This window comes from Podarcis bocagei, assembly GCF_964188305.1.
Source record: "Podarcis bocagei genome assembly, chromosome: 2".
In the NCBI taxonomy this organism is placed as follows: domain Eukaryota; kingdom Metazoa; phylum Chordata; class Lepidosauria; order Squamata; family Lacertidae; genus Podarcis; species Podarcis bocagei.
In genome coordinates this window covers 4,059,313-4,084,561 of record NC_138126.1, presented here as the reverse complement: position 1 = coordinate 4,084,561, position 25,249 = coordinate 4,059,313, and the positions used below count along the sequence as shown (strand labels likewise).

Here is a 25,249-nt window from a genome sequence, read left to right as displayed (position 1 = left end):
TTTACTCGTGTAAAAACATGCTTATTCCTGGACCATCTGCGGGCCAGATTTAGTAGCCTTAGTTTGCCTACCCATACCCAAGAGGCTCAGTGGTTTAGACCACAGCGCCACCCGCGTCCCAACCACCTGTCGAATTAAGTCATGCCAATCCTTTATACCCAGGCCATGGGCTGGATCCACACAGATATAAAACACACAAGGGGGGGGACACAATAAAAAGCTCCCAATGCAATTTAAAATTGACTTTGGATTTCTGCTGTGCAGTGCGATCTGGTTTCAAATTTCTATAACACATTTATAACGTTATGATTGACCATTATATCCGTGTCCATGCCTTACAGAAATAAACCAAAGGATGCGTTCAGCTTGAAACATTCTTTTTACATCAAATGTTATACTCAGTACTGTGAGATACAACGTTCCTTTCTTTAAACACACATTTACACAACTTTACATACTGTTACAAAAGTCAGGTCCCTGCCCCTCTCTCTGCTGAGTGTTGGCAAAAGCTCATGGGGTCTGCTTTCCTTTGGTGAAGGGAAGACACGGCGGCGACTGTCGCGACTTCAATATACAGTGGTGCCCCGCAAGACGAATGCCTCGCAAGATGGAAAACCCGCTAGACGAAAGGGTTTTCCGTTTTTGAGCTGCTTCGCAAGACGATCTTCCCTATGGACTTGCTTTGCAAGACAAAAACGTCTTGCGAGTGTTCCGATTTTTTTCGCTCCCCCCTTTTTCTAAGCCGCTAAGCCGTTAATAGCCTTTTAGCCGCTAATCCGCTAAGCCTTTAATAGCCGCTAAACCATTATAGCGCTAATCCGCTAATAGGGTTGCTTCGCAAGACGAAAAAACCGCTAGACGAAGAGACTCGCAGAACGGATTAATTTCGTCTTGCGAGGCACCACTGTATGTGGTTTATTCCCCTATTTACACCTTCAATCTGCATGGAGGGTGTCCAGATCTTAAAGCACGGTCCTCTCAAGTGTGGTTTGTACTCCACAGCAATGCATCTCTGTAGTCCAAGGCATCTCTGCCACCACCCACCCTACACAAAGATGGATCAGGACTCTTCACCCTGCTTCTTCTTCCCCGCAACCAGACTCCCAGACTCCCTTTCCCTGTCACCTCAAAAACACAGTTATCTGGGTAACCTTTAGAACAGAGGTGTCCAACCGATGGACTGTGATCGACAGGTGGACTGCCAGTGTGTTATAGGTCGATTGAGGGATGACATAAAGTGATAATTCAATGTAAAAGAGCCCCACCCCCCTTGGTATATTCCTACCAGGCATGCTTTGCTGCTTAAATTACCTCTAATGTTATTTGTCCCCCAAAAGCTGCACTAGTCTTGCAACCCGCCCCCCCAAAGCCTCTCCCCCAAGGAAGCTCCACAATACTGGCCTCTCTCCTTCCACCCCACGCATGCTCCCCCTTCCATTAATGACAATGGGTAGATGACTGTCAGTTTTTTTATACTGGGAGTAGATCACAGTCTCCTGGGAGCTGGACATGCCTGCTTTAGAACATCTGAATCTTCAGTCCAAGATGGCCCAACAACTCATTTTGTCACATTAACAGGTTTCCTCTTCACTAAGCCAGCCAGGAATTCCGTCTAGCACAGCTCTGCAGCTTCGACTTTATTCAATCCCCTGGCATTTATTCATTTCTAGGGTTTAGTGGGGTCCCCCTCTAAAATCTATTATACAAACACCAGAACTCCACATAAACCTCCTGCACTTACAATTGACTTTCTCCCCAATGAGAGTATGTGGACGTTTTCTGAGCACCCCATTATAAGTGAAGCACATTCCACAGTCCTATTTAAGCGGTTTCAACCATTTGTTTTTGTTGGTACTTTCTAAGTCTTCCACTCTGAAATAAGCTCTTTCCACGATCAATACATTTTAAGGTTCCTTCCCAAGTGAGACTGTTGATGCTTTGTAAGGCCTCCACTCTGACAGAAGCTCTTTCCACACTCCATACATTTAAATGGTTTCTCACCTTTGTGAGTCCGTTGATGTATTCTAAGAGCTCCACTGCGACTGAAGCTCTTTCCGCACTCCATACATTTATATGGTTTCTCCCCTGTGTGAGTTCGTTGGTGTCTTGAAAGGTTGCTACTATGTCTGAAACTCTTTCCACACTCCATACATTTATATGGTTTCTCCCCTGTGTGAGTATGTTGATGTATTCTAAGTTTGTTCTTATAAGAGAAGCTCTTTCCACATTCCGTACATTTAAATGGTTTCTCCCCTGTGTGAGTTTGTTGATGTCTTCGAAGTTTTCCATTAACTCTGAAGCTCTTTCCACACTCCGTACATTTAAATGGTTTATCACCTGTGTGAGTTCGATGATGCACTTTAAGGGTTTGACTATGACTGAAGCTCTTTCCACACTCCATACATTTATATGGTTTCTCCCCTGTGTGAGTTCGTTGGTGTCTTGGAAGGTTGCTACTATGACTGAAGCTCTTTCCACACTCCATACATTTATATGGTTTCTCACCCGTGTGAGTTCGGTGATGTATATTAAGTTCTACACCGCGATTGAAGCTCTTTCCACACTCCATACATTTAAATGGTTTCTCACCTGTGTGAATCCGTTGATGTTTTTGAAGCTGCCGACTCCCACTGAAATTATTTACGTACTCCATACCTTCCAATTGTTTCTCCACTGTGTGCATTCGTTGATATGCATTCACTGACTGTAGTACATTCTACATTCCACACCTTTAAATCGTTTGTTTGTATTCCCAATGAAATTTCAAATGGTCACCCAAAATTCTGATTGTCTTCTCCACCGTCTGCTTTGGAGTGGGAGGAATGTAAATCCTGTAAGGAAGAGAACAAAGGTGGATATTAAAGGTCCAGAGGCCTGATTGTGGGGAAGAAGGGAAAGGGGAGGACACCAGAGAGAGGAGGCGGAACCAGGGGTGTTTCATCAGGAAGAGATTCAAGAGGTGAGTATAAAGAAGAAACCAACCTTCTAACCAGGGTCATTGTACCTGGCTCCCTTTCCGACTCAGAACCTGAGAGACACTCCCTTACGGAATATCCCCAGGCCATCTTCTGGAATATAAGCAAGGCATCTTTGGGAATGTTATCCAGACTTCCATTTAGTGTGCGAATCTTGGATTTATACAGTTGTTGGAGTACAGATTTCAGTCGTAACCCCTGATTCAGTCATTATACACCTTTAGGAACCAGGCAAAAACATTCCTTTTTAACGAGGCCTTTGGTTGATCACATTGACATCCAACACCCTTTTAGAATGTGGCATATTTTTTTTTTAGGGGGTGTTATTGGGTTACTGCTTTTGGTTTGATTTTATATGTTGTGGTCTTGTTTTGAACCACCCTGAGACCTCTGGGTATAGGGCAGTGTATAATAATAATAATAATAATAATAATAATAATAATAATAATACCTCTGAAGACCCTTTGGTATCCATTTCCACCTTGAACTTCCAAGTAACATTGAGCTCTGCTGAGGTTTCTCTGAAAATACTAAATATCGTATTTTTCTCCCTATAGGACGCACTTTTTCCCATCCAAAAATGAAGGGGAAATGTGTGTGCATCCTATGGGTCGAATGCAGGCTTTCGCTGAAGCCTGGAGAGCGAGAGGGGTCGGTGCGCACCAACCCCTCTCGCTCTCCAGGCTTCAGGAAGCTATCCGCAAGCCTTGGGAGCTTGGTGGGAGTGCCCGCTGGGCTCCCAAGGCTTGCGGATAGCAGCCTGCATCCCGAAGCCTGGGGCACGCTGTGCAGCGTGCCCCGGGCTTCGGGCAGATATCGGGCAGCCCCACAAGCTCAGGGGACAGCGGGGAGGCGCAGCGTCGCCATCCCACTGTTCCACGACCTGGTTTGGAGGCTGGCAGTGGGGAGAAGCGCGCTTCTCCCCACCACCAGCCCCACAAGCTCGGGGGACAGATATCCGCAAGCCTGGGGAGACCAGCGCGACTTCCCGCTGGGCTTCCTAGGCTTGCGGATAGCAGCCTGTTCTGGGGACTGGGGTCAGGGGAAGCTTGGGCTTCCCCTGCCCCAGCCCTGCGCCTAGGGGGGAAAATAATTTTTTTTCTTTATTTCCCCCCCAAAAAACTAGGTGCAAAAAATACAGTTTCTGCATTCCGTTTTCTCCTTCTTCTGTGATATTTAACATCTTCCTGGTGCATTCATCTATCTCTGCTCTCCCTATATATTTTATCGGGGTTTTTTGTTTCCCTTGTCATTTACTAACCCCCCCCCTTTCCTGCAAAGAGGTAGGTTAGGCAGAGAGGCAATGTGCCCCAGGGAGCTTCAGGGCAGATGGGGGGGGGGAGTTTAACCCCCTGTCTCCCAGGTCCTTGTCAGACACTCATTCTTCTCAGGCTGGGCTCATTTACTGAATTCATATACTGAATTCACAAGAGGCTCCAACTGTTGTGATTAAACTGCTGCCTCCAACTGCTACCTCCTAAAGCAATCTTAGAAGTATTGTTATTACTCTTACATTTATCTATACCCCACTTTTTATCCTGACACGGACTCTGTCACTTGCTCCTCTCTTCTCCCGGTGGACCAATGGCCTGACTTGGAATAAGGAAGATCACAGTGTCTGGAGATGCAACAGCTTGCCTGGAACAAAATGTAGGGAAGGGGATTCAGCTTCTAGGGAGTATTGAAGGAAGGCAGGCGGGTGGGGTCACAGGGTGGCATAATAATAATAATAATTTTTATTTATACCCCGCCCTCCCCAACCAAGACTGGGCTCAGGGCGGCTAACACCAGGTATAAAAACAATTGATTAAAATACAACTTAAAAACCAGATTAAAATACAACATTAAAATGCAGCCTCATTTCAATGGAAACTCAAATCACAAACTTTTTGGGGATGAAAACATCAGGTCTTCACCAAGGCCAACTATCCAGACTGGTCCTACGTGGGCCAGAAAAAAAGCCAGGGAAGTCCCCAAATAGGAGTTCCATCACAGGAGGAGAAAGGAAAAAAGAAAGAGAGGGAGGGGATCAAGTTGATTCCAAGCCAAAGGCCAGGCGGAACAACTCTGTCTTACAGGCCCTGCGGGAAGAAATCAGATCCTGCAGGGCCCTGGTCCAAAAGAAGCTCCGCCCCAGCTGCTGGGGGGGGGGGGAGTTGCTACGCTACTGCATCCAGGAAAGAAGCGGGAGGGGAAATTGGACCCCCCCCCACACACTGATTTTTCAGGAATCCTTCTCTAGGTCAACTTCAAGAGTGGCAGATTCCTGGGCAGGACTGAGAAGCCAAGGCAGCCCCTCCAGGCATCCCCGAACAAGGCCATGTTTCTCTCCCCCCCCAACAATTATCGGCTTGGCTTCTCAGCCCCAGGGATGCGCCCATTCACCCCTCAGACAACCTCTGCCCCCTCTCTTCTCTGGAGTTTCCCCTACACCGAAAACTCCCCCCCCCCCGGGCATGGCACGCCCCCTGCCCTGCTTCAAGGTGGGGGCCCTTGGGGGGGCTTCAAAGGAGACGGTGCAAGGGAAACCCTGCAGGCGTTGGGTCCCCGCTTTGCAGCTGCATTGCATGGATCAAGCCCTTCGGAGAAGAGCTTTATGGGGAGGGGGGGCTCTGGCCCTTGCTCTCCATCCCCATCGCCCCCACCCCGCCCTCGTCCCAGGACAGGAGATTTTTTTGGAGGGGGGAACAGAGAGGGGTCTCTATGTCCTGTTCCTCCCCCTTTCCTCCCTCCCCCCCCCGAATCTTTACCTCTTTCTCCTCTCTCGCCATCCGCGTCCCCCTTTCCGAAATCTCTTGCTTCTCCAAGGGCTCCTTCTGCCCCACTTCCTCCTCCCCCTTCCTGGGAGTAGCCCCTTCCTCTTTTCGCATGGGAGCCGGACGTGACGGCGCTGCCTTCGGCTTCCTCCTCTTTGGGCTCCCTTGCGTGGTTGCCCAACTCCATGCCCACCCCATTGACCAGGGTGGGATGGGGGGGGGGTTGCAGGAGGAGGGCCGGATCAAGACCCTTTGGGCCCTGAAGGGGAACAGAAACAGACTCCAAACTCTGCAGACGGCATTATTTCCCAGCCGCTGCCTTGACCACCGAGCAGCGAGGGGAGAGATGCTTTTGGGCTGAAAATCTCCTTGCAGGATCCCCAAAATGGACATCTGGTTTCCCACTGGCCTGATCCAGCTACAGGGACCTTCTTGTGTTCTGTGTGTTTGTGTGTAAGAATCGCTGGGTCTTCTCTGCCATGAGGACGAATCAGTTGTGCATCCACCTCCCTTCATTTTTGGGGTGTGTGTGTGTGTCTTTCCCCACCTGTCCAGCAGCTTCCCTGTATGCTCTCTCCCCCCTCCCCCAAATCCCCCAATCATTGCATTGCATTAGCCCCATCCCCACCCCCCAAAAAACCCAACAGGGGGTGGCAGGAGGTGGGAAGGGGCAGGGCAGTTGGTCTGGTTAAGGGGAGAAGCCCTGAGGCCGGGAGGGTCGGTATCCAGTAACCCTTTCAATCCCATTGCAGGGTATTGTTGCAGGAATTTATGTATAGGTTTCAGGGGGGGGTTGCCCCTCCAGCAGATATCATACACATGCAGCCCACTACCAAAATCAGCACAATCACTTTTGTGATTTGTCCCCACAAAACATTTCATCACAGTTTCTTCCTATCTTTTCAAAGGGACTCTGCTGCACGATACAAAATGTAAGAATTCACTGATCAATGTATCTCTGCAACTGCAAACTCTGCCCCTTTCTCCCCCCACGCGGCATCTACACCTCTTTGCCCTCTAGAGGGGTTCCTTTTGCAAACTTCCAGCGTTCGCGTGGAATCCGGATATGACGGCGCTGCCTTTGGCTTCTTCCTCTTTGAGGAAATTCCAGAAAAAAACCCCAACAAAAACAAACCCGTTTTCCGGGAGGGGGTCACTCCCCCTCCCTCTGGGTCAATGAGCTCCGCTTCCTAGAGAGGCAGGAGGTTGGGGGGGGTATAGAGGCATTGTTGGAGGGGAGGGGTCTCCATGCATATTAACAGAAAAGAAAAGGGCTTGCAGAGGAGGAGAAAAAGGTGCAGTATATTTTTTGTGGGGGGGGGGAATTGAGGTGCAGTATTTTTTTTGTTGGGGGGGGAGGAATTGACGTAGGGGGTGGAAGAAGGATTTGTTTCCCCTCCCCTTGAATTTACAAGCAGGGCTACTAGGGAGAGGTTTTGGGGGGGGGGCGCGGAATGAGAGAAAAACAGGGAAGGTCAGTAGGGGGTGGGAGGGGGCTGCAAAGTGGGGTTGCCCCCAACAAGGTTTGCATTGCAATATATTCTCTTTTTTGGGGGGGAACAAAGACCCTTCGGTGCCTGATAACCAGGAAAGGGCCTCGCTCCCCCCCCCGCATGCAACCAGAATCGGATACTGAACAGTCACAAGCTGACAACCGGACACTCCCCCCCCCCCAAAAAAAGGTATCTTAGACGCAGCCTCTTAATCCACCCCTCCCTCCCACCGCTCCTTGCAGTCTCATGGTCAAGCTCCCTGGGGTGGGGGCGGGTTTTGCTGCAGTGGAAGCTGCCTTGCATGGGGGGGGGGGATTGGGGAGGAGGGTGTCGCTGTGCTGCTTTTGTAGCCCCAGAGCTGGAGAACAGAGTCGCCTCTGGATTGGGAGAGAGGGAGGAAATTTCGAATTGGGTGGGGGGTGAGAGATGGGCAGTGTCAAGGGGAAATCGGCCTCCGGAGCTTCCTGAGTAAGAAAGAGGCTGATGTGAGAAGGAAGCAAAAGGAAACAAGAATTTGCTTATTAGGAAGGAAGAGGTAACCTCCGCCCGCCCCCTTTTCAGAAATCATAGATGGGGGGCTGGGAGACTAGGAACAAGAATGGGCACCTTCCAGATGGTCTCAAGGCATTGGCTGGAGGCATTAAGTGGCGCTGTGGGTTAAACCACAGAGCCTAGCGCTTTGCCGATCAGAAGGTCAGCGGTTCGAATCCCCGCAATGGCACCCCTTGCTCTGTCCCTGCTCCTGCCCACCTAGCAGTTCAAAAGCACGTCAAAGTGGAAGTAGATCAATAGGTACCGCTCTGGTGGGAAGGTAAATGGCGTTTCTATGCACTACTCTGGTTCGCCAGAAGCGGCTTTGTCATGCTGGCCACATGACCCGGAAAAACTGTCTGTGGTCAAACGCCGGCTCCCTCGGCCAATAAAGCGAGATGAGTGCCACAACCCCAGAGTCAGCCACGACTGGACCTAATGGTCAGGGGTCCCTTTATCTTTACCTTTACGTGCAGGAGTTGGTAAAAGGGCAGCTGAGGGACAAGGAATTTGCTAAAAAAAAATAAAAATGCATGTTAATTAGAGACAAATCTGTAAGATAAACTGCAGGAGGCAGTGGAAGGCAGGAGTGCCTGGCGTGTAATAAATTTGAAAATGAGTTAAAATTAATTGGCAAAAAAACATACCCCCCCTTGAAGAACTGACCCAGCAGAGGGCTGGCTGACGGTCTTTCCTTCTGTTGCTGCTGTTCACATTCCAGACCAGCCAAATGTAGTGCTTAAAGCATGGGGTGGGAGGTGCCTTTCAGCCAGGAGGCCACATTCCCTCCTGAGCAGCCTTCCAATTGATGGGTGGGGACTCAAGGGCTGGATTTGACCCCTGGGTCTGGTTTCCCCACCCCAATGTTAGGGTGCAGGGCTAAGACAAAAAAGACCCTGTATTTCCTCTGTAGTCACCAGAATGCCCCCGAGTGTTGGTTCCTGCTTTTCCCCCTTTAAATTCTCCCTCCCCACCCCCAAAAAAGTTGCAAATAGCAAACATAAACTGATCTCCCCGTCAAAACACACACACAAATGTGTGTCCTTATGGGAAAACATTGTTCCAAAGTGTCAGGTGCGAATCTGGTGGTTGCCGGTCTTTAGAGTAAGGGTTGAAAAGCTACCCTGTCACAACGAAATCATGCCCAGTACTTCTTTTTCCAGCAAATGATTCAACTCCTTTTTGTCAGGTTATTGTGTGTGTTTTTTTGTAGATGACCATAATTTTATTAGTCTAGATTCTCAAGATAGCCTACAAAAGAGAACAAGAATATAACACAGATCAAAAACATGAGAAACAAAAACAATTATCGTAGAAACAGTAAAAATACAAAAAGCAGTAGGTATGAAAATCTGTGGGGTTTTTGGGAAAGTGCAATAGTCCAGATTTTCTGTTTCTGTTGTGATTATTGCAAGTGTTCCAGAGATTTCCCGTTTTGAGCAATGAGTTGTTTAGCCCCTGTTGATGAGTTATTTATATTTCATATTAGCATATTTCATCTTTAAAAATAGTTAACAATTCCAAAGTTGGGATATGTAGGATTTTTTTGTTTAGGGATCAAGCTTATTTCATAAACATTTCTTTCCCCCAAAATGAAAGCCCTTTGTGGCATGCCTGCCACATGTATAGTTGTTCCAGCCTCCTCTCACTCTCTCCAGCAGAGATGGAATATAGCTTTGTTCCTATAGCTACACCTCAGGGGTGCTAGAAGCAGCAGTGTAGGAGTTTAAAGAGGGGATTTATTTTATGTGTCCGTATAGTGACTTCAAGGGGTCTAGTTACAGGTAGGTAGCCGTGTTGGTCTGCCGTAGTCGAAACAAAATTCCAGTAGCACCTTAGATACCAATAACAAACTTAGTAGGTCTCTAAGGTGCTACTGGAAGGATTTTTTTTATTTCAAAGGGTCTGTTATCCCACAGTCTCTGCCAGCTGTCCCTATGTATGTTCCACCAAGTTGGTTTCACCTAAATGAATACCACCAACAGCTTTAATACATTTTTGATAATACGTGTTTGGATTTTGCATTTGTATTTGCAATTAGAATTTCAGCCGAAGTTTAAAGAGGCATGTGCAGTAACTGCTGGGTTTGTTAGAAAAATGTGTGATTTGATGCACGTTTAGCAAATTCCAGATGTTGTCTAGCTTTACTTAACATTTGTTCCCCAGTCAAAGGTATGTGATCTGTGTAAATGTCTCCCACCCTAAATAAATCCGCCTTTCTGTGAACAGCTCTCAGACCTCCAGGTATAGGGGGGTATATAAATTCAATTAGTAATAATAAAAATTTCTGCATTGTTTTCCTTAAAGAGCTGCTCCTTGCTCCCTGCATTGAAGTGCATCGTGGCAACAGCTGAGAGCGTCCCAGAAGTGGCCCAGTTTACGCCTCCTCCTCCTCCTCCGTCCTTTCCACTGGCAGCGCAATGGCCTCTGAGACCCCCTCTGAACGGCCTCTTCTTACAGGTGGAGTGGAAAGAGGAGTCAGGCAGCTTCCTCAGGTAGGGAAAGAGCAACAGGAACAGGTTGGAGGGAAGAGGCACAGATGGGACCACCCAGCCTCCCTCTGTGTCGAGTGGGGATGATGGGGATCTAAGAGCAGCTCTGTTTTCTTCCTCTTCTTCTTCCAGGCCCTCTTGACCTTTGAGGAGGTGGCTGTGTTTTTCACGGAGGAGGAGTGGGCTCTGCTGGATCCTGGCCAAAGAGCTCTGCACAAGGAAGTCATGGAGGAGAATTATGAGATGGTGGCCTCTCTAGGTAAGGGCACATTTTTATTCCTCCTGGCTGTTAGACATTGAAGGTGTGAAACTTTAGGTCAAATCCTGTATGTACTCAACTTTGCTTTCCCCTACTGGTGTGGTGCATCTTTATAGGCTCTGGTTACGTAATCCGTTCCTTTGAGGTCGTGGATACAGATTAATTTGAAACGGCTGGATGATTTGCCGCCAAAAGTAACTAATATTGTCTTTTTCCTTGGCAGAATCCGACCTCAGTTCCTGTTGGGAAAAGGGACAAGAGCCATTTCTCCAGGATCCCAAAGAAGGGGAGATCTCAGAAGGTAGCTGCTTAGCTGTGTTGTGGGGCCCTTTTTCCTCCAGAAAGAGAGGGAACACAAGCCTGCTGCCTTTATGTCCTGATTCTGGGCTTCCCCTCACAGCATCTAGTTGGCTTCTGTAGGACTAAATAGACCAGGTGGGCAAATGCAGCCTTCAAACGCTCTCCTGCTGGCCCTTGGGGCTATCTTCTCCTCGGCCATCTCCCATCTCCATCCCCAGGCCATGACCCATTACCTTCCCTGCTTCACATCCTCCTTGAGTCCCTTTTTCCTGGCTGGGTTGTGTCCTTTAAATCTGCTTGCCTGGTTGGAGGACAGTGGGTGGGTTTTGTAGTAACTCCGCTGCTCCCTGAAGGCGACATTGAATAATAATAATATTATTATTATTATTTATACCCCGCCCCTCCGGCTGGGTTTCCCTAGCCACCCTGACCAGCTTCCAGTACAGTGGTACCTCGGGTTACGAACTTAATTCGTTCTGGAGGTCCGTTCTTAACCCGAAACCATTCTTAACCTGAGGTGCGCTTTCGCTAAGGGGGCCTCCCGTGCCGCTGTGGCAAAGTTCATAATCTGAAGTACTTCTTTCGGGTTAGTGGAGTTTGTAACCCGAAGCGTTTGTAACCTGAAGTGTTTGTAATCCGAGGTACCACTGTACATATAAAAAACATCATAAAACATCATAAAATGTTTTACATTTGTTGTTACACCCCCTTCCGCCCCTGGCTCCCACAGAGCATGAACATGCACACCTGAAGCTGCAAAAATTGACAATGTCTAGGAGGTCTTTGGCCTGGTCCAGTAGGACTATTCTTGTAAAGACCAGAGATGTCCTCCAGGCTTGACTTTTCCCTTTCTTTGTGCTGAGATATGTCTCAAATTAAAATATCCTCTGTGGTGCCACTGAGCTGAGGTTAATGTACGGTTAGGTTCTTTTCACAAGTGCCTAGGGACATGCTTGAGAACAGTAAAATCAGTGAAGCAAAGAATTGGACTCAATGCGTAATGAGCATGTCGGCTTCTGCCATGCAGTGTGAGTGATATTTTCATTTTCTCCCTCTCCCTAAACAGGTTACAGGCAGAAGAGCGAGAATTATGGGGAGCCATTGATGGTGTCATCAGAAAATGTGGAGCATGAAGCAGGGAAAAAGATGGAAAGGAAATCCTCTACTATGCAGGACATTGATATCCATGTCGCCCTAAATCCACAGGAAGAATGTACAGGGAGCAGCAGTGTGGAGTGTGGAAAAAGCTTCAGTCAGAGTGGACGTGTTAGTCTACATCAAAGAACCCAAACAGGGGAGAAAGCGTTTCAATGCACAGAGTGTGGAAAGAGCTTAAGTAGTGCTGGTAACCTAGTCAAGCATAAAAAAACCCACACAGGGGAGAAGCCATTTAAATGCATGGAGTGTGGAAAGAGTTTCAGCCAGAGTGGAAACCTTATTGCACATCAAAGAACCCACACAGGGGAGAAACCATTTACATGTATGGTGTGTGGGAAGAGTTTCAGTCTTAATCACCATCTTACTTTACATCAAAGAACGCACACTGGGGAGAATCTGCATAAATGCATGGAGTGTGGAAAGAGCTTCTGTACCAGTAGTTTCCTTACTGCGCATCAGAGAACCCATATTGAGGAGAAACGATTTAAATCTATGGTGTGTGAAAATAGCTTCAGTCTTAATTACCGTTTTAATCTACATCAAAGGACCCCCGGTGTGGAGAAACCGCATAAATGCTTGGTGTGTGGAAAGAGCTTCAGTTGTAGGAGTAACCTTACTTTACATCAAAGAACCCACACTGGGGAGAAACCCTTTAAATGTACGGAGTGTGGAAAGAGCTTCAGCCAGAGCGGAAATCTTACTGCACATCAAAGAACCCACACAGCTGATAAACCATTTAAATGTATGGTATGTGGAAAGAGCTTCAGTTTCAATTACTCTCTCACTTTACATCAAAGAACCCACACAGGGGAGAAACCATTCAAATGCACGGAATGTGGAAAGAGCTTTCGTGCAAGTAGTGTGCTAATTGTGCATCAAAGAACCCACACTGGGGAGAAGCCATTTAAATGTATGGAGTGTGGAAAGAGCTTCAGGCAAAGTGGAAGACTGACTGCACATCAGAGAACGCACACTGGGGAGAAACCATTTAAATGTATGGCGTGTGGAAAGAGCTTCAGCCAGAGTGGAAACCTTACCACACATCAAAGAACCCACAAAACAGAGAAACCATTTAAATGTATGGTGTGTGGAAAGAGTTTCAGTCTCAGTTACTATCTTACTTTACATCAGAAAACCCACACCGGTGAAAAACTTTTTGAATGCCTGGAGTGTGGAAAGAGCTTTAGTTGTAGGAGTGCTCTTACCGCACATCAAAAAACCCACGCATTGGGGAAACCATATGAATGCATGTTGTGTGGAAAGAGCTTCATGCGTATGAGTAACCTTAATTTACATCAAAGAACCCATACTGGGCAGAAACCATTTAAATGTATTGAATGTGGAATAAGCTTCAGCCGGGGTGGAAACCTTATTGCGCATCAAAGAACGCACACAGCGTAGAAACCGTTGTGAATCCCAGAGGTGGAGAAGCAGAGAAGACAAAGCTTAGCCACTAAGAAGAATAAGAAATGGTCTCCCCATTCTGCCTAATATTTGGGCTGGCCTGGTTGTCATTTGGAGAGCGTTTCATTGTGAATCCAAGATATGGAGAAAGAGAGGATGCAAAGTTTAGCCACTTGGTCAGGGGGTCGGTGAAAGGCATTGGTCTGCTGCCATCACCGTTTCCTTTCAGTAAAACAGAACTCCATCTTGCGTATCACCCATCAATTAGGGTGCTTCCTTGGGAAATGTAATAGAACTGGCTATGGCTTTCCGTGTAGAGAACCACATGCCACTCCCTTCAAAGAGTGTGAGTGTGTGCGTGCAAGATTATGAAACCTGAGATGGCCTAGCAGAGTGTCCCCAGCTGCCTTCAGCAGTCTACTGCATCTCCCATACCACCAGGAAACTGGTTATCCTCTGGGCTACTCATTAGTACACTAGAAATACTATATTGTTTGTGGGTAGGCTATGATTAGTCCTTCTGCAAAGCGACAGCACTGTTTTATTTTGTAATCTGTTTAAGCTGTTTACTTGCTATCCCCTTACCTTTCATTCAAAATAAAGTTTCACAATCTGACCAGCTCTTCACTTTATCCTATCACTGAAGCTCTTCTGAATACCAGCTTTTAGTCTACTCAGAAGAACAGTGAATATCAATTCTAGATTCAGGTAGATAGCCGTGTTGGACTGATGCAGTCAAAATTAAAAAATAGTGCAGTAGCACCTTAGGGACCAACTAAGATGAAAGGTGCTGCTGAACTATTTTTTAATTTATTTTTTACTTTTTTATTTCGACTGAATATCAATGTAAAGGATGCTCAGATTAGTACAGCTGTATGTGTAGCCTTCTGATTACAACTATTGCCTACTTTTCACATATACAAATATCCCACAAATCATATTTCCTTTCATCAAAAAGAGAAATCTCCCTTTGGCCATTGTGGAAATAACCAATCATTTTGGATGCATATCATAAAATTCTCCTCTTCAAAGGAGAGATGGGACCCCTTTGGGGCACTAACTCAGCCTTTTCTTGCTGAGAGAATCAGGCTTGCGACAACGAAATTAGTTCTTTTTTCTCAACTCTGCCATTGGACAACTTGGAATTCTTTTGCATTGATTTCTTAGAATATATTTTCTGTATGTGTGTAAAAACAACCTTACGTTTTTATCTTCTGTAATCCTGAACGGTCATGAGATCTATGGATGAACAGCAGTATACTACTACTACTAGCATCTTAAATAAATAAATCTATTAACTAAGGTTATGTGACTGAAATCTTCACTGAAGCCTGTATATTCTGTGTGCTTATATGGTGGGTGTAAACATCCCCCCAATTATTTCTGAAATAAAGTTGTTACTTTAACCCAGGGGTCAGCAAACTTTTTCCCTCAGACCTTGTGGGGGGCCGGACCCTTTGCCTCCCAAAAGCATCCCCCTCCCAAAAGGCCTATGCCACTCACACCGCAGCCGACACTGCCTCGCCTTCAGCAGCGTCAGCGTCCTCTGTCTCAGCAGGGCACAGAGCCCAAGCCACTGGCTGCCTCAGCGGGAAGGAAGGGGCGGCACCCAGAGGCGTCCATGTCACAGAAGTCAGTCTCCACGCAGTGAGGCCTCATGAGGAGACTCCCTGGAAAAGACCCTGATGTTGGGAAAGATGGAGGGTACAAGGAGAAGGGGACGACAGAGGACGAGATGGTTAGATAGTGTCTTCGAAGCTACCAGCATGAGTTTGACTAAACTGCGGGAGGCAGTGGAAGACAGAAGTGCCTGGCGTGCTCTGGTCCAGGGGGTCACAAAGAGTCGGACAAGACTAAACGACTAAACAACAACAAAAGGTGACACAGTGCTCTAAGTCACTTCTATCACTGATTATAGAATTGGGAGGGACCCTGGTGGTCATCTAGTCCAACTCCCTGCAATGCAGGAATCTTAACTAAAGCATCCCTGAGAGATAGCCGTCCAACCTCTGCTCAGAAACTTCCAAGGAAGGAGAGTCCACTACCTTCTGAGGGAGTCTGTTCCACTGTTGAACAGCTCTTACTGCCAGAAAGTTTTTCCTGATGTTTAGTCAGAGTCTCCTTTCTCGTAACTTGGAAGTCATGCGTTTGAGTCCTCCCCTCCATTTTCCAAGGGGGAGCCCTTTAGATATCTGAATATGGCTCTCATATCTCCTCTTTTCTAAGCTAAACACGACCCACTCCCTCAACCACTTCTCATAAGGCTGGGCTTCAAGATCCTTTAAAGTCTGCACATTTTCCAGCTTGTCAATACCCTCCTCAAATTGTGGCACCCAGAACTAGACACCATACTCCAGGTGTGGTCTGACCAAGGCAGAACAGAGAAGGACTAGGACTAGGAGAGCCAGTGTGGTGTAGTGGTTAAGAGTGGTAGACTCGTAATCTGGTGAACCGGGTTTGCTTTCCCGCTCCTCCACATGCAGCTGCTGGGTGACCTTGGGCAAGTCATACTTCTCTGAAGTCTCTCAGCCCCACTCACCTCACAGAGTGTTTGTTGTGGGGGTGGAAGGGAAAGGATAATGTTAGCCGCTTTGAGACTCCTTCGGGTAGTGATAAAGCAGGATATCAAATCCAAACTCTTCTTCTTCTTTCCTTGATCAGGATGCTAGACTTCTGTTGAAGCATCCGAGAACAGCATCAGCTTTTTTTGCTGCTGCATCACACTGTTGACTCATGTTAAGCTTGTGTACTACAACCAACGGGCAACTTACACCCTCCAGTAGCGATGCCTCATTGCCCTCCGTATGGTTGCATCAGGAAGATTTTGGGCAGCATCTGACAGGACATTCTCAAACAAATACAGTGGTGCCCCGCAAGACGAAATTAATTCGTTCCGCAAGTTTTGTCATCTAGCGAATTTTCCGTCTTGCGAATCACGAAATCCCATAGGAATGCATTGAAAATCAATTAATGCGTTCCTATGGTCAAAAAAAGTCCAAACAAAGCCAAATTTGGTACAACAACAGTTTATTAACTGCTCTTTAAAGTCACACATACTGTAAAGAGCAGTTCAAAAATTGAAGGGAAAATAAATTAACTTTATAAACAAAACATGTCTTTGTTTTTAGACAAAGGAAACAAAGTCACGAGACGTTTTCGTCTTGCGAAGCAAGCCCATAGGGAAATTCGTCTTGCGAGGCAAATCGAAAACGGAAAAACCTTTCGTCTAGCGAGTTTTTTGTCTTGCGAGGCATTCGTCTTGCGAGGTACCACTGTATGTGCTCTATCTTTTTATTTTCTTTGCCCATAGATCTCAGGGTGGTTCACAACATCATAATACAACAAAGAAATACAAAATACATAATAAAAACAAGAGCAATAAACACCCTGCTGGCCAATAACCCTCCCTCCCCCCACCCCACTTGCGGGTTGCAGCATTGACCACACTGGCTTGGTCATGTACACAGAATGGAAGATGTTAGGACCCGCACGAGCCGCACACACGCTCCACGCGGCTCAGAGCGCTGAGCAGAGCCTCCCGCCTGCACTCGCTCCATAAGACGCACACACATTTCCCCTTACTTTTTAGGAGGGGAAAAGTGTGTCTTATACAGCGAAAAATGTGATAAAAGAATGAGAGAGGATGTTGCAGGGGCTCCCCCCCCCAGCATTAAGGAAGAAAGGAGTGGGTGGGAGGGGCAAGACAAGATGGGTGAAGGGGGGTGAAGAGAAAAATTAATCTAAAATAAAAAGCAAACTGGGGATGAGGAAGATGAAGGCTGCCTGTTCTGTCTCTTCATGTCACTTACCATATTAAAAGTCCAACGGTGAGAGCTGGGTGAGGGGCTACAAAGGAGAGAAGGGGGGAAATTGGATCTCACAGGCAGGCTTTCTCACTCTCTTTTTATTTGTTTTCCAAATAAAAATTTATAGCAAAACCGAATACATATCCACACAGAGATTTTTTTTTAATCTCTTTTTCCCCAAAAGATATTTATTAAAGTTTTTAAAATATAACAATGAAAATGAAAAATAAAAAGAAACAAAATACAACATAAAAACAGTTAAAAAACAAATAATTTCCCATAACATATCTTCCTTACGCTTATTTCCCCAGACCTCCTCATACCTCCCTTCTTTGTATTCCACTTCAATTTGTTAGTTCAGCAAATCCTTACCATTAAGCTTTTACCCATTTGTAAACCATTTTTTCGTACCTCCTAAAGCATTACAGCTGGAAACCCCTTAGTTTCTATCCAACATGCTTCTAACATTCATTAATTTTACAATATTTCTGTAAATAGTCTTTAAATTTCTTCCAGTCTTCTTTCACCAACTCTTCTCCCTGGTCTCGGATTCTGCCGGTCATTTCTGCCAATTCCATGTAGTCGATCACCTTCATCTGCCATTCTTTTTTTAATCTCAAGTTCCCCCCAATGCTATTGTCAACATTTTCAACTGCAAATCATTTCATGTCGTATCCATATTGTCCATAGTATTTGTTACATTACAAATGAGATTAAAATCCTGCTAATGTTTTCTTCTGGTTACAGTAGTCTCTTATGTAAATTATAAATTTTCGCCATTCTTTCTTGATGTTTTTGTCTTTTTGGTCCCTGACCTTTCCGGTCAGTTTTGCTATTTCAGTGTAGTCTAACAACTCGGTTCGCCATTCCTCTCTAGTAGGGACTCTTTTTTCTTTCAATCTCTGGGCTAATAGCATCCGTACTGCTGTTTTCACATACATGAAGAGCCTTTTCTGTTCCTTTGGAATGTCAGAACCTACAATTCCTAATAAGAAGGCTTCTGGGTGTGTTTTTTATACAAAAATTGTTTTAAACATTTTTTTTCCAGTTTGTTATAGATCATTTCCCATAAAGACTTTATTACTTTACACAACCACCACATATGATAAAAGGTACCTTCTTTTTCTTTACACTCCCAGCACATATTTGTACTTGTTCTATACATTTTTGGCAGCTTAAAGGTAAAGGGACCCCTGACCATTAGGTCTAGTCACGGACGACTCTGGGGTTGCAGTGCTCATCTCGCTGTATAGGCCGAGGGAGCCGGTGTACAGCTTCCTGGTCATGTGGCCAGCATGACTAAGCCGCTTCTGGCGAACCAGAGCAGTGCACAGAAACGCCGTTTACCTTCCCACCAGAGCGATACCTATTTATTTACTTGCACTTTGACGTACTTTCGAACTGCTAGGTTGGCAGGAGCTGGGACTGAGCAACAAGAGCTCATCCTGTCGTGGGGATTCGAACCACTGACCTTCTGATCAGCAAGCCCTAGGTTCTGTGGTTTAGACCACAGCACCACCCGCGTCACTTTTTGGGAGCTTACTAGGAGTCAAATACCACAGGTACATCATTCTCATATAATTTTCTTTCAGCGTACAACATGCTGTGAATTTCAGATCTGTTTTCCATAATCTTTCCCAAAATGCAATCTGAATGTTATGCCTTTCTCCCTGTCTGTCTGTCTTCCTTCCTTCCTCTCTCTGTCTCTCTCCTCAGCCCACCATCATTCACATCAGCAGGTTCACACTCCCCCCAGTACATATTATTAAACTTATTATTGTGAGACATTACTTTCATTATTTTAATACATATATGTATAGCTTTACATGGAAACACCAAAAACATCAAATACACACCATGCTTCCACCACCAATTTCCCCCTATAGGAATCCGTGATGTCATGGGAAGAGCAAACTCTGAGGGTAATACTCTCCACACTCCATAGAACTAAAAGGTTTTTCCCGCATGAGAGGGCAGGGCGTGTTTCGCAAGCATTTAGTTATAACTGAAGTGCTTTCAGCACTCCATCCATTTAAACGGTTTCTCCTCTGTGAGTTTGTTGATGGTTTGCAAGGCTTCCATTCTTAGTGAAGCTCTCTCCACATTCCATACATTTAAATGGTTTCTCTCCTGTGTGAGTCCGACAATGTTTTGTAAGAGCGCCAATCTCACTAAAGCACTTCCCGCACTCCAAACATTTTAAAGTTTTCTCCCCCGTGTGGGTTTGTTGGTGTTTTGTAAGACTTCCTTTATCACTGAAGCTCCTTCCACACTCCATACATTTAAATGGTTTCTCTCCTGTGTGGCTTTGTTGATGTATTCTAAAATGTCCACTTTGAGTGAAGCTCTTTCCACATTCCATACATTTAAATGGTTTCTCCCCTGTATGAGTTCGTAGATGTATATCAAGATTTCCACTATAACTGAAGCTCTTTCCACACTCCATACATTTAAATGGCTTCTCTCCTGTGTGGGTTACTTGATGTATTCTAAAATGTGCACTTTGACTGAAGCTCTTTCCACACTCTGTACATTTAAATGGTTTCTCCCCTGTGTGAGATCGGAGATGTAAATTAAGATTTCCACTATGTATAAAACCTTTCCCACACTCCATACATGTAAATGGTTTTTCTCCCGTGTGTGTTCGCTGATGTGTTATAAGAGATCCACTATGACAGAAGGCCTTTCCACACTCCATACATACAAACGTCTTTTCTCCTGTGTGAGTTTGGATATGTGAATTAAGACTTCCACTATTAGTGAAGCACTTTTCACACTGTGTGCATTTAAACGGTTTCTCTCCTGTATGAGTTCGTTGATGTAAAGTAAGTTTTCCACTACAACTGAAGCATTTTCCACACTGTGTGCACTTAAATGGTTTCTCCCCTGTGTGAATTCGTTGATGTACAGTAAGGTTTCCACTATTATTGAAGCACCTTCCACACTCCAAACATTTATATGGTTTCTCCCCTGTGTGAATTCGTTGGTGTTTTTTGCAGGCTCCATTATTACTGAAGCTCTTTCCACACTCTGAGCATTTATATGGTTTCTCACCCGTGTGAGTTCGACGATGTACAGTAAGGTGTGAACTATGATTGAAGATCTTTCCACACTCCATACACTGAAATGGTTTCTTCTCAGTTTGAATTTGACATTTTGCAAGAGTTCCATTACCACTTAAGCGCTTTCCACACTCCATGCCTTTAAATGGTTTCTCCATTGTATGAGTTCATTGATGTGATAACCGTGCAAACTGACTGAAGCGCATTCCACATGTCTAAATATTTTCTTCATCTGAATATTTTATTTGTTTTTCCCAATGAAATTGCAGATGGACCCTCAGAATTCTGAATGTCTTCTCTGTTGCCTTTCTGGAAGTGGAGTGGAAAGAAAATCTTGTTAGTTAGGAAGTTAGGAAGAGAAAAAGAGAACTTAACACACAGCAAGACCAATTATCACTTACTCTTATTTTAACATCTCCTAGATACTCTCCTCTCTATGTCTCCCTGAGGAAGACTAGTTAGCGAATGTTCTGCCTGACCTTCTGCCTGTATTGTAATACAGGAATATCTTAGTGGAAATTCCCTGTCCAGGACCCTCTCATTATCCTTCCTTCTTTGGGTTGGGTGGCCAAGGTCTCCCGGACGTACCATCTCTGCTCCAACAGGGAATGTGTGTGGCACTGAAAACAGTTAGTATTAAAGATCACTTGTAAGGATGAAATGAATGAATATTATTTTAGAGGGAGGAGGTTCAAACAAGAGATGTTTCCACCATTTCTTAGCCTGGGCTGTGCTTCAGAACTTCTGCTACGCTCACTTCTGGAGTATCACCGGAACATCTTCTAGAATATAAGCCAGACATCTTTTGGGATATCATCCAAACGTTCATTTAGTGTAGGCAATTTAGATTTTGTAGGGTATGATATCTATAATAATCCCTGAAAACTGTCTCAAGAACCCTTAGTATTCAGTTCTGCCTACAACTCCCAAGTAACACTGAACACCAAGAGGAACCTTCTATGCACCTCTGGCCCTCCAGATGTGGTTGGACTCCAAGTGCCAATGGCCAGGGGTGATGGGAGTTGTAGTGCAGCAACATCTGAGGGTAGCACTTTCTCCATCTTTCCCCTTCGCGAACATGCTAAATATCTATATTCCGTTTCCTCCTTCCTCCGTGACCTGTAACATCTTCCTGATACTTTCCAACAAACCGTACAAGTTACCTAATCCTGCACCATTTGTTTCCTGAGGCTGCTCTGTTGTGTCTACACTGTCAGAACAACCCACCATTTCAGTAACAGTCCTTCAGTTCCCAGCTACTAGCAATCTTCTCCCTCCATCTTCAACGGTATTATTCATCTGAATTGCAGCAGCTGGGAATCCCGAGAGGGGAGGGAGCTTTTGCACTCAGGCCCTGTTAGTGGGTTTCTCCTTGGCTGGTCACTGTGAGAACAGGATTCTGGGCAAGAGGGGCTCTGATCCTGATCCAGAGGGGAACTTTCTATGTTCCTACACACTGAAATGAGACACACAGAGCTACAGTCTGGCAGCAAAGTGGAAAGACAACTCTCAATTTGTCCAGGGCAAAGTCTCTGCATTTTTCTGTTTCATGGGAGGAGCTCAGACTTGTGTCTCAGAGTCTCTCCTATGTGGAATAAATAAAACATGAGCTGCTATTCATGTCCTGTAAAAGCATTTTAAAATATTCATCTTTTGAAACACAGACAACGAATATCTAGTGGCCTGTTAATGGCAAAGAAGCATATTATGGCTTATATTTTTGTAAGCTGCATTCCGATGGTGTGCACTGTGGAACACGAAAGCTCATGTGACCATTGACCTGTGAGTCTTTGTGAAGATATTTTGGTCTCGGTGTCAAGGATGCACCACAAAATCTACTCAGACTGAGTAAACCACAGGGTTGCTATAAACTGCAATCCCACCCACCAACTTTCTCACACACCTCAGCTGTGATAACTGGCAATCCTTGGCTTGAATATGCACATGCCCACATGCAAACCCTCCAGCAATGGAAACTGGATTGTCTATCATGACTTTGGGTCCTTTACCCTTGAAGCCCACCAGACTGAGAAAGTGCATACACCTATTATCTTTTGATGCTGATGGATGGTATCGCAGCTTGTAACAGACTCTACCAAAAACAAGAAATAATATAGAAGCTTTCAATACAGTGGTACCTCAGGTTACAGACGCTTCAGGTTACAGACTCCACTAACCCAGAAACAGTACCTCGGGTTAAGAACTTTGCTTCAGGATGAGAACAGAAATCGTGCTCTGGCGGCGCGGTGGCAGCGGGAGGACCTATTAGCTAAAGTGGTGCTTCAGGTTAAGAACAGTTTCAGGTTAAGAACGGAATCCCAGAACAAATTAAGCTCTTAACCAGAGGTACCACTGTATATAATTGATATATAAATCCAAAAGCATTTCCATAGCACCCTCCACCCATATTTTTGAACTGGTGTCCAACAGTATAAATAATCAGCCATGCAGTGGAAAGTGAATCATAGAATCATAGAGTTGGAAGAGACCACAAGGGCCATCGAGTCCAACCCCCTGCCAAGCAGGAAACACCATCAGAGCACTCCTGACATATGGTTGTCAAGCCTCTGCTTAAAGACCTCCAAAGTAGGAGACTCCACCACACTCCGTGGCAGCAAATTCCACTGTCAAACAGCTCTTACTGTCAGGAAGTTCTTCCTAATGTTTAGGTGGAATCTTCTTTCTTGTAGTTTGGATCCATTGCTCCGTGTCCGCTTCTCTGGAGCAGCAGAAAACAACCTTTCTCCCTCCTCTAGGTGACATCCTTTTATATATTTGAACATGAACATTTCTACTGACCATGATAGGTTCCTTCTCTGCAGGGAGAAAGGGGGTCCCTTGTGGGTTGTCAACATTCCCCTCCCCACAGCAGTTAGTCAAGCCAACCCTCTCGCCAGCTCAATTTGTACTTAAGCAGGTAACTGTATAGCAAGAAATAAACAGACCAGGAAGAAAAAGGAAGACAACTTATTAGGATAAAGGAACTCAGTGGTCCCACAGTGGGGAATATTATTCTGGAGAGCTCCTAAAGGTCTAGGTAAAGAAGAGAAGAAAACCCAGGTAAGGGAGGAAGAGTAAGAAAATGCAAGAACAAAGGAAATTCTGTTTCCAAAAATGCCGTTCCACCTACTGGCAATGCTGGGCTTGGCTCCCCCCCCCCCATGGCTCCCTCAGCCCCCCAACTTCCTCTGCCCTCCTCTCTCCGTCCCCTTGGCGCAGCTCACCCCTCGCCCTGCGCCCCGAACAGCAGGTAAAACTCTCCATCCGGAGGGGCCTCGCATGAGAGGGGGGGGGTTCGTCTCTCTCCTGGTCTCCCTCGCTTCCTTTAAGCCTTGCATGGACTCCCTCCTCTCCATCTCTCCTGCCAAAAGGACCCGACAGGCGCGGAGACCCTGGGGATCTCCTGCCAGGTTTGGGACCTCGGCTCGGACCCCAGCAGGGCAGGTGAGCATCCCTTGGTCCTCAAAGGAGATTGTGCAATGGAATCCCTGCGGGGGGTTTCCTCTGTACAGGGACGCGGACTTATAAAAAATATTGGGGGGGCCCCCGGGAAAGCTCATGAATAATAAATAAGCTCATGAATATGCAAATAAAGTGGCGCCGCCTCCTCGTGAGCGAATAGGGGAGAGCGTGCTGCGCCTATTAATCAGCTCTGAAGGAAATTGGGTGGAGCTTTTGCTCGGGAGGGAGGGCAGGAGGCATGCAGCCCGACCCTGTGCATTTTGGGCTGGGGGAGGGGCGGCGATGGCGCTCTGCTGGAGGGGCGCCCGAGATTATTGGGGGGGCGGAGCCCCCCCAAACGAATTTTTGAGGGGGCTCGGGCCCCCTCAAGCCCCATGGAGTCGGCGCCTATGCCTCTGTAGGAAGACGCCGTGCACCCCACACCGCACTATAATAATACTAATAATAATAATAATAATAATAATAATAATAATAATAATAATAATTTATTATTTGTACCCCGCCCATCTGGCTGGGTTTCCCCAGCCACTCTGGGCGGCTTCCATAGAAACCACTAAAACACTACAATATCATACATTAAAAACTTCCCTGAACAGCGCTGCACATAGTGAATTTGAAAGTGGGGGCGACCTCTTCTTGGTGGGGGGGGGGGCTTCAAATGCAATGCAAACCTTGCAGGTGTTGAGTCCCCACTTTGCAGCTGGGATGCATAGATCTGGGCCCCTGCCGATGGGTCCCAGGAACGGCTCTTGTGGGGTGTGTGTGTGTGGGGGGTCTTCTTTCCCTCTCCCCCTCTCATCACCCCTCCCACCCCAGGCTGCGTCTTTACCTCTTTGTCCTCTCCGGCCGTTTGCCTCCCTAGATCGTTAATCCAGTTTCCATTCCTGCAATAAAAAGGGGGGCGGGCGTTTTCCTCCACCGACACACCCCTCCTCCCTTTTCTAAAACCTCCCGCCTCTGGAGGGACTCCTATTGCCTTTGTCTTGAAACTTCCGACACGTTGAGTAGCAACACTTCGGGTTCCCCTTTGAACGCGCGGGCCCATAGAACTATACTTGCAGAAGAGCCCCCTTCGTTTCAGGATCCTGGTGCGAGTCAGGCTTGTGCAAAATATGCATAGGGGAGGGGAGGGGGTCCAACCTTCATCCCCCAGGTTTTTTTTTTCAAAGGGGCGGGTTCTTTCCCTGTCGAGGATTGAACCTGGTGTCTCCTTTTGCATGCAAAGCATTGAATCTGAGACCTTCTGCATGCAAAGCAGCTGTTCTGCGCCTCTCCATACAACTTCATACACCCCCCCTTTTTAAAAAATATGTGCATTATAACAACACTGGGCTACCCTTTAGGGTTGTCGTAAATTACTGCCGCTGCCGGAGATTGAACCTTGCACCTTCTTGCAAAATAAATGGGATTACAGAGCTTGTTTGCAGCAGGGAAGGGAATTTCTGCTTGCAGGGAGGAGAGTGGGAACCTCCTGCCACTCAACCCCTCCATCTGGGCCAACGAGCTCCGCTTCCTAGAGAGGCAGGATGTTTTGGAGTGGGGGGGGCAGTC

The 25,249-nt window shown here is 46.3% G+C and overlaps 2 protein-coding genes across 4 annotated transcripts; both read right to left on the bottom strand.

Annotated features, from left to right (window-relative positions):
• Window positions 1-826: 826 nt before the first annotated feature.
• LOC308581093 (uncharacterized protein) lies at window positions 827-6,727 on the bottom strand. 2 transcript variants are annotated; one of them, XM_081183564.1, is made up of 3 exons: window positions 5,726-6,727; window positions 2,506-2,831; window positions 827-2,421 (listed from the first exon to the last, which is right to left on the bottom strand). In XM_081183564.1, exons 2-3 carry the CDS (start codon window positions 2,681-2,683, stop codon window positions 1,895-1,897), a joined length of 705 nt encoding a protein of 234 aa, XP_081039690.1. In that variant the 5' UTR covers window positions 2,684-2,831; window positions 5,726-6,727; the 3' UTR covers window positions 827-1,894. The 2 variants fall into 2 exon arrangements, with proteins under 2 accessions (XP_081039690.1, XP_081039689.1); XM_081183563.1 differs by having other exon boundaries at window positions 832-2,831.
• Window positions 6,728-18,604: 11,877 nt separating this feature from the next.
• Window positions 18,605-25,210, bottom strand: LOC308580933 (uncharacterized protein). 2 transcript variants are annotated; one of them, XM_081183244.1, is made up of 2 exons: window positions 24,528-25,210; window positions 18,605-20,545 (listed from the first exon to the last, which is right to left on the bottom strand). In XM_081183244.1, the coding sequence occupies exon 2, from the start codon at window positions 20,392-20,394 to the stop codon at window positions 19,207-19,209; it is 1,188 nt and encodes a 395-aa protein (XP_081039370.1). In that variant the 5' UTR covers window positions 20,395-20,545; window positions 24,528-25,210; the 3' UTR covers window positions 18,605-19,206. The 2 variants fall into 2 exon arrangements, with proteins under 2 accessions (XP_081039370.1, XP_081039371.1); XM_081183245.1 differs by lacking the exon at window positions 24,528-25,210 and adding an exon at window positions 24,370-24,488.
• Between the last annotated feature and the right edge of the window lie 39 nt (window positions 25,211-25,249).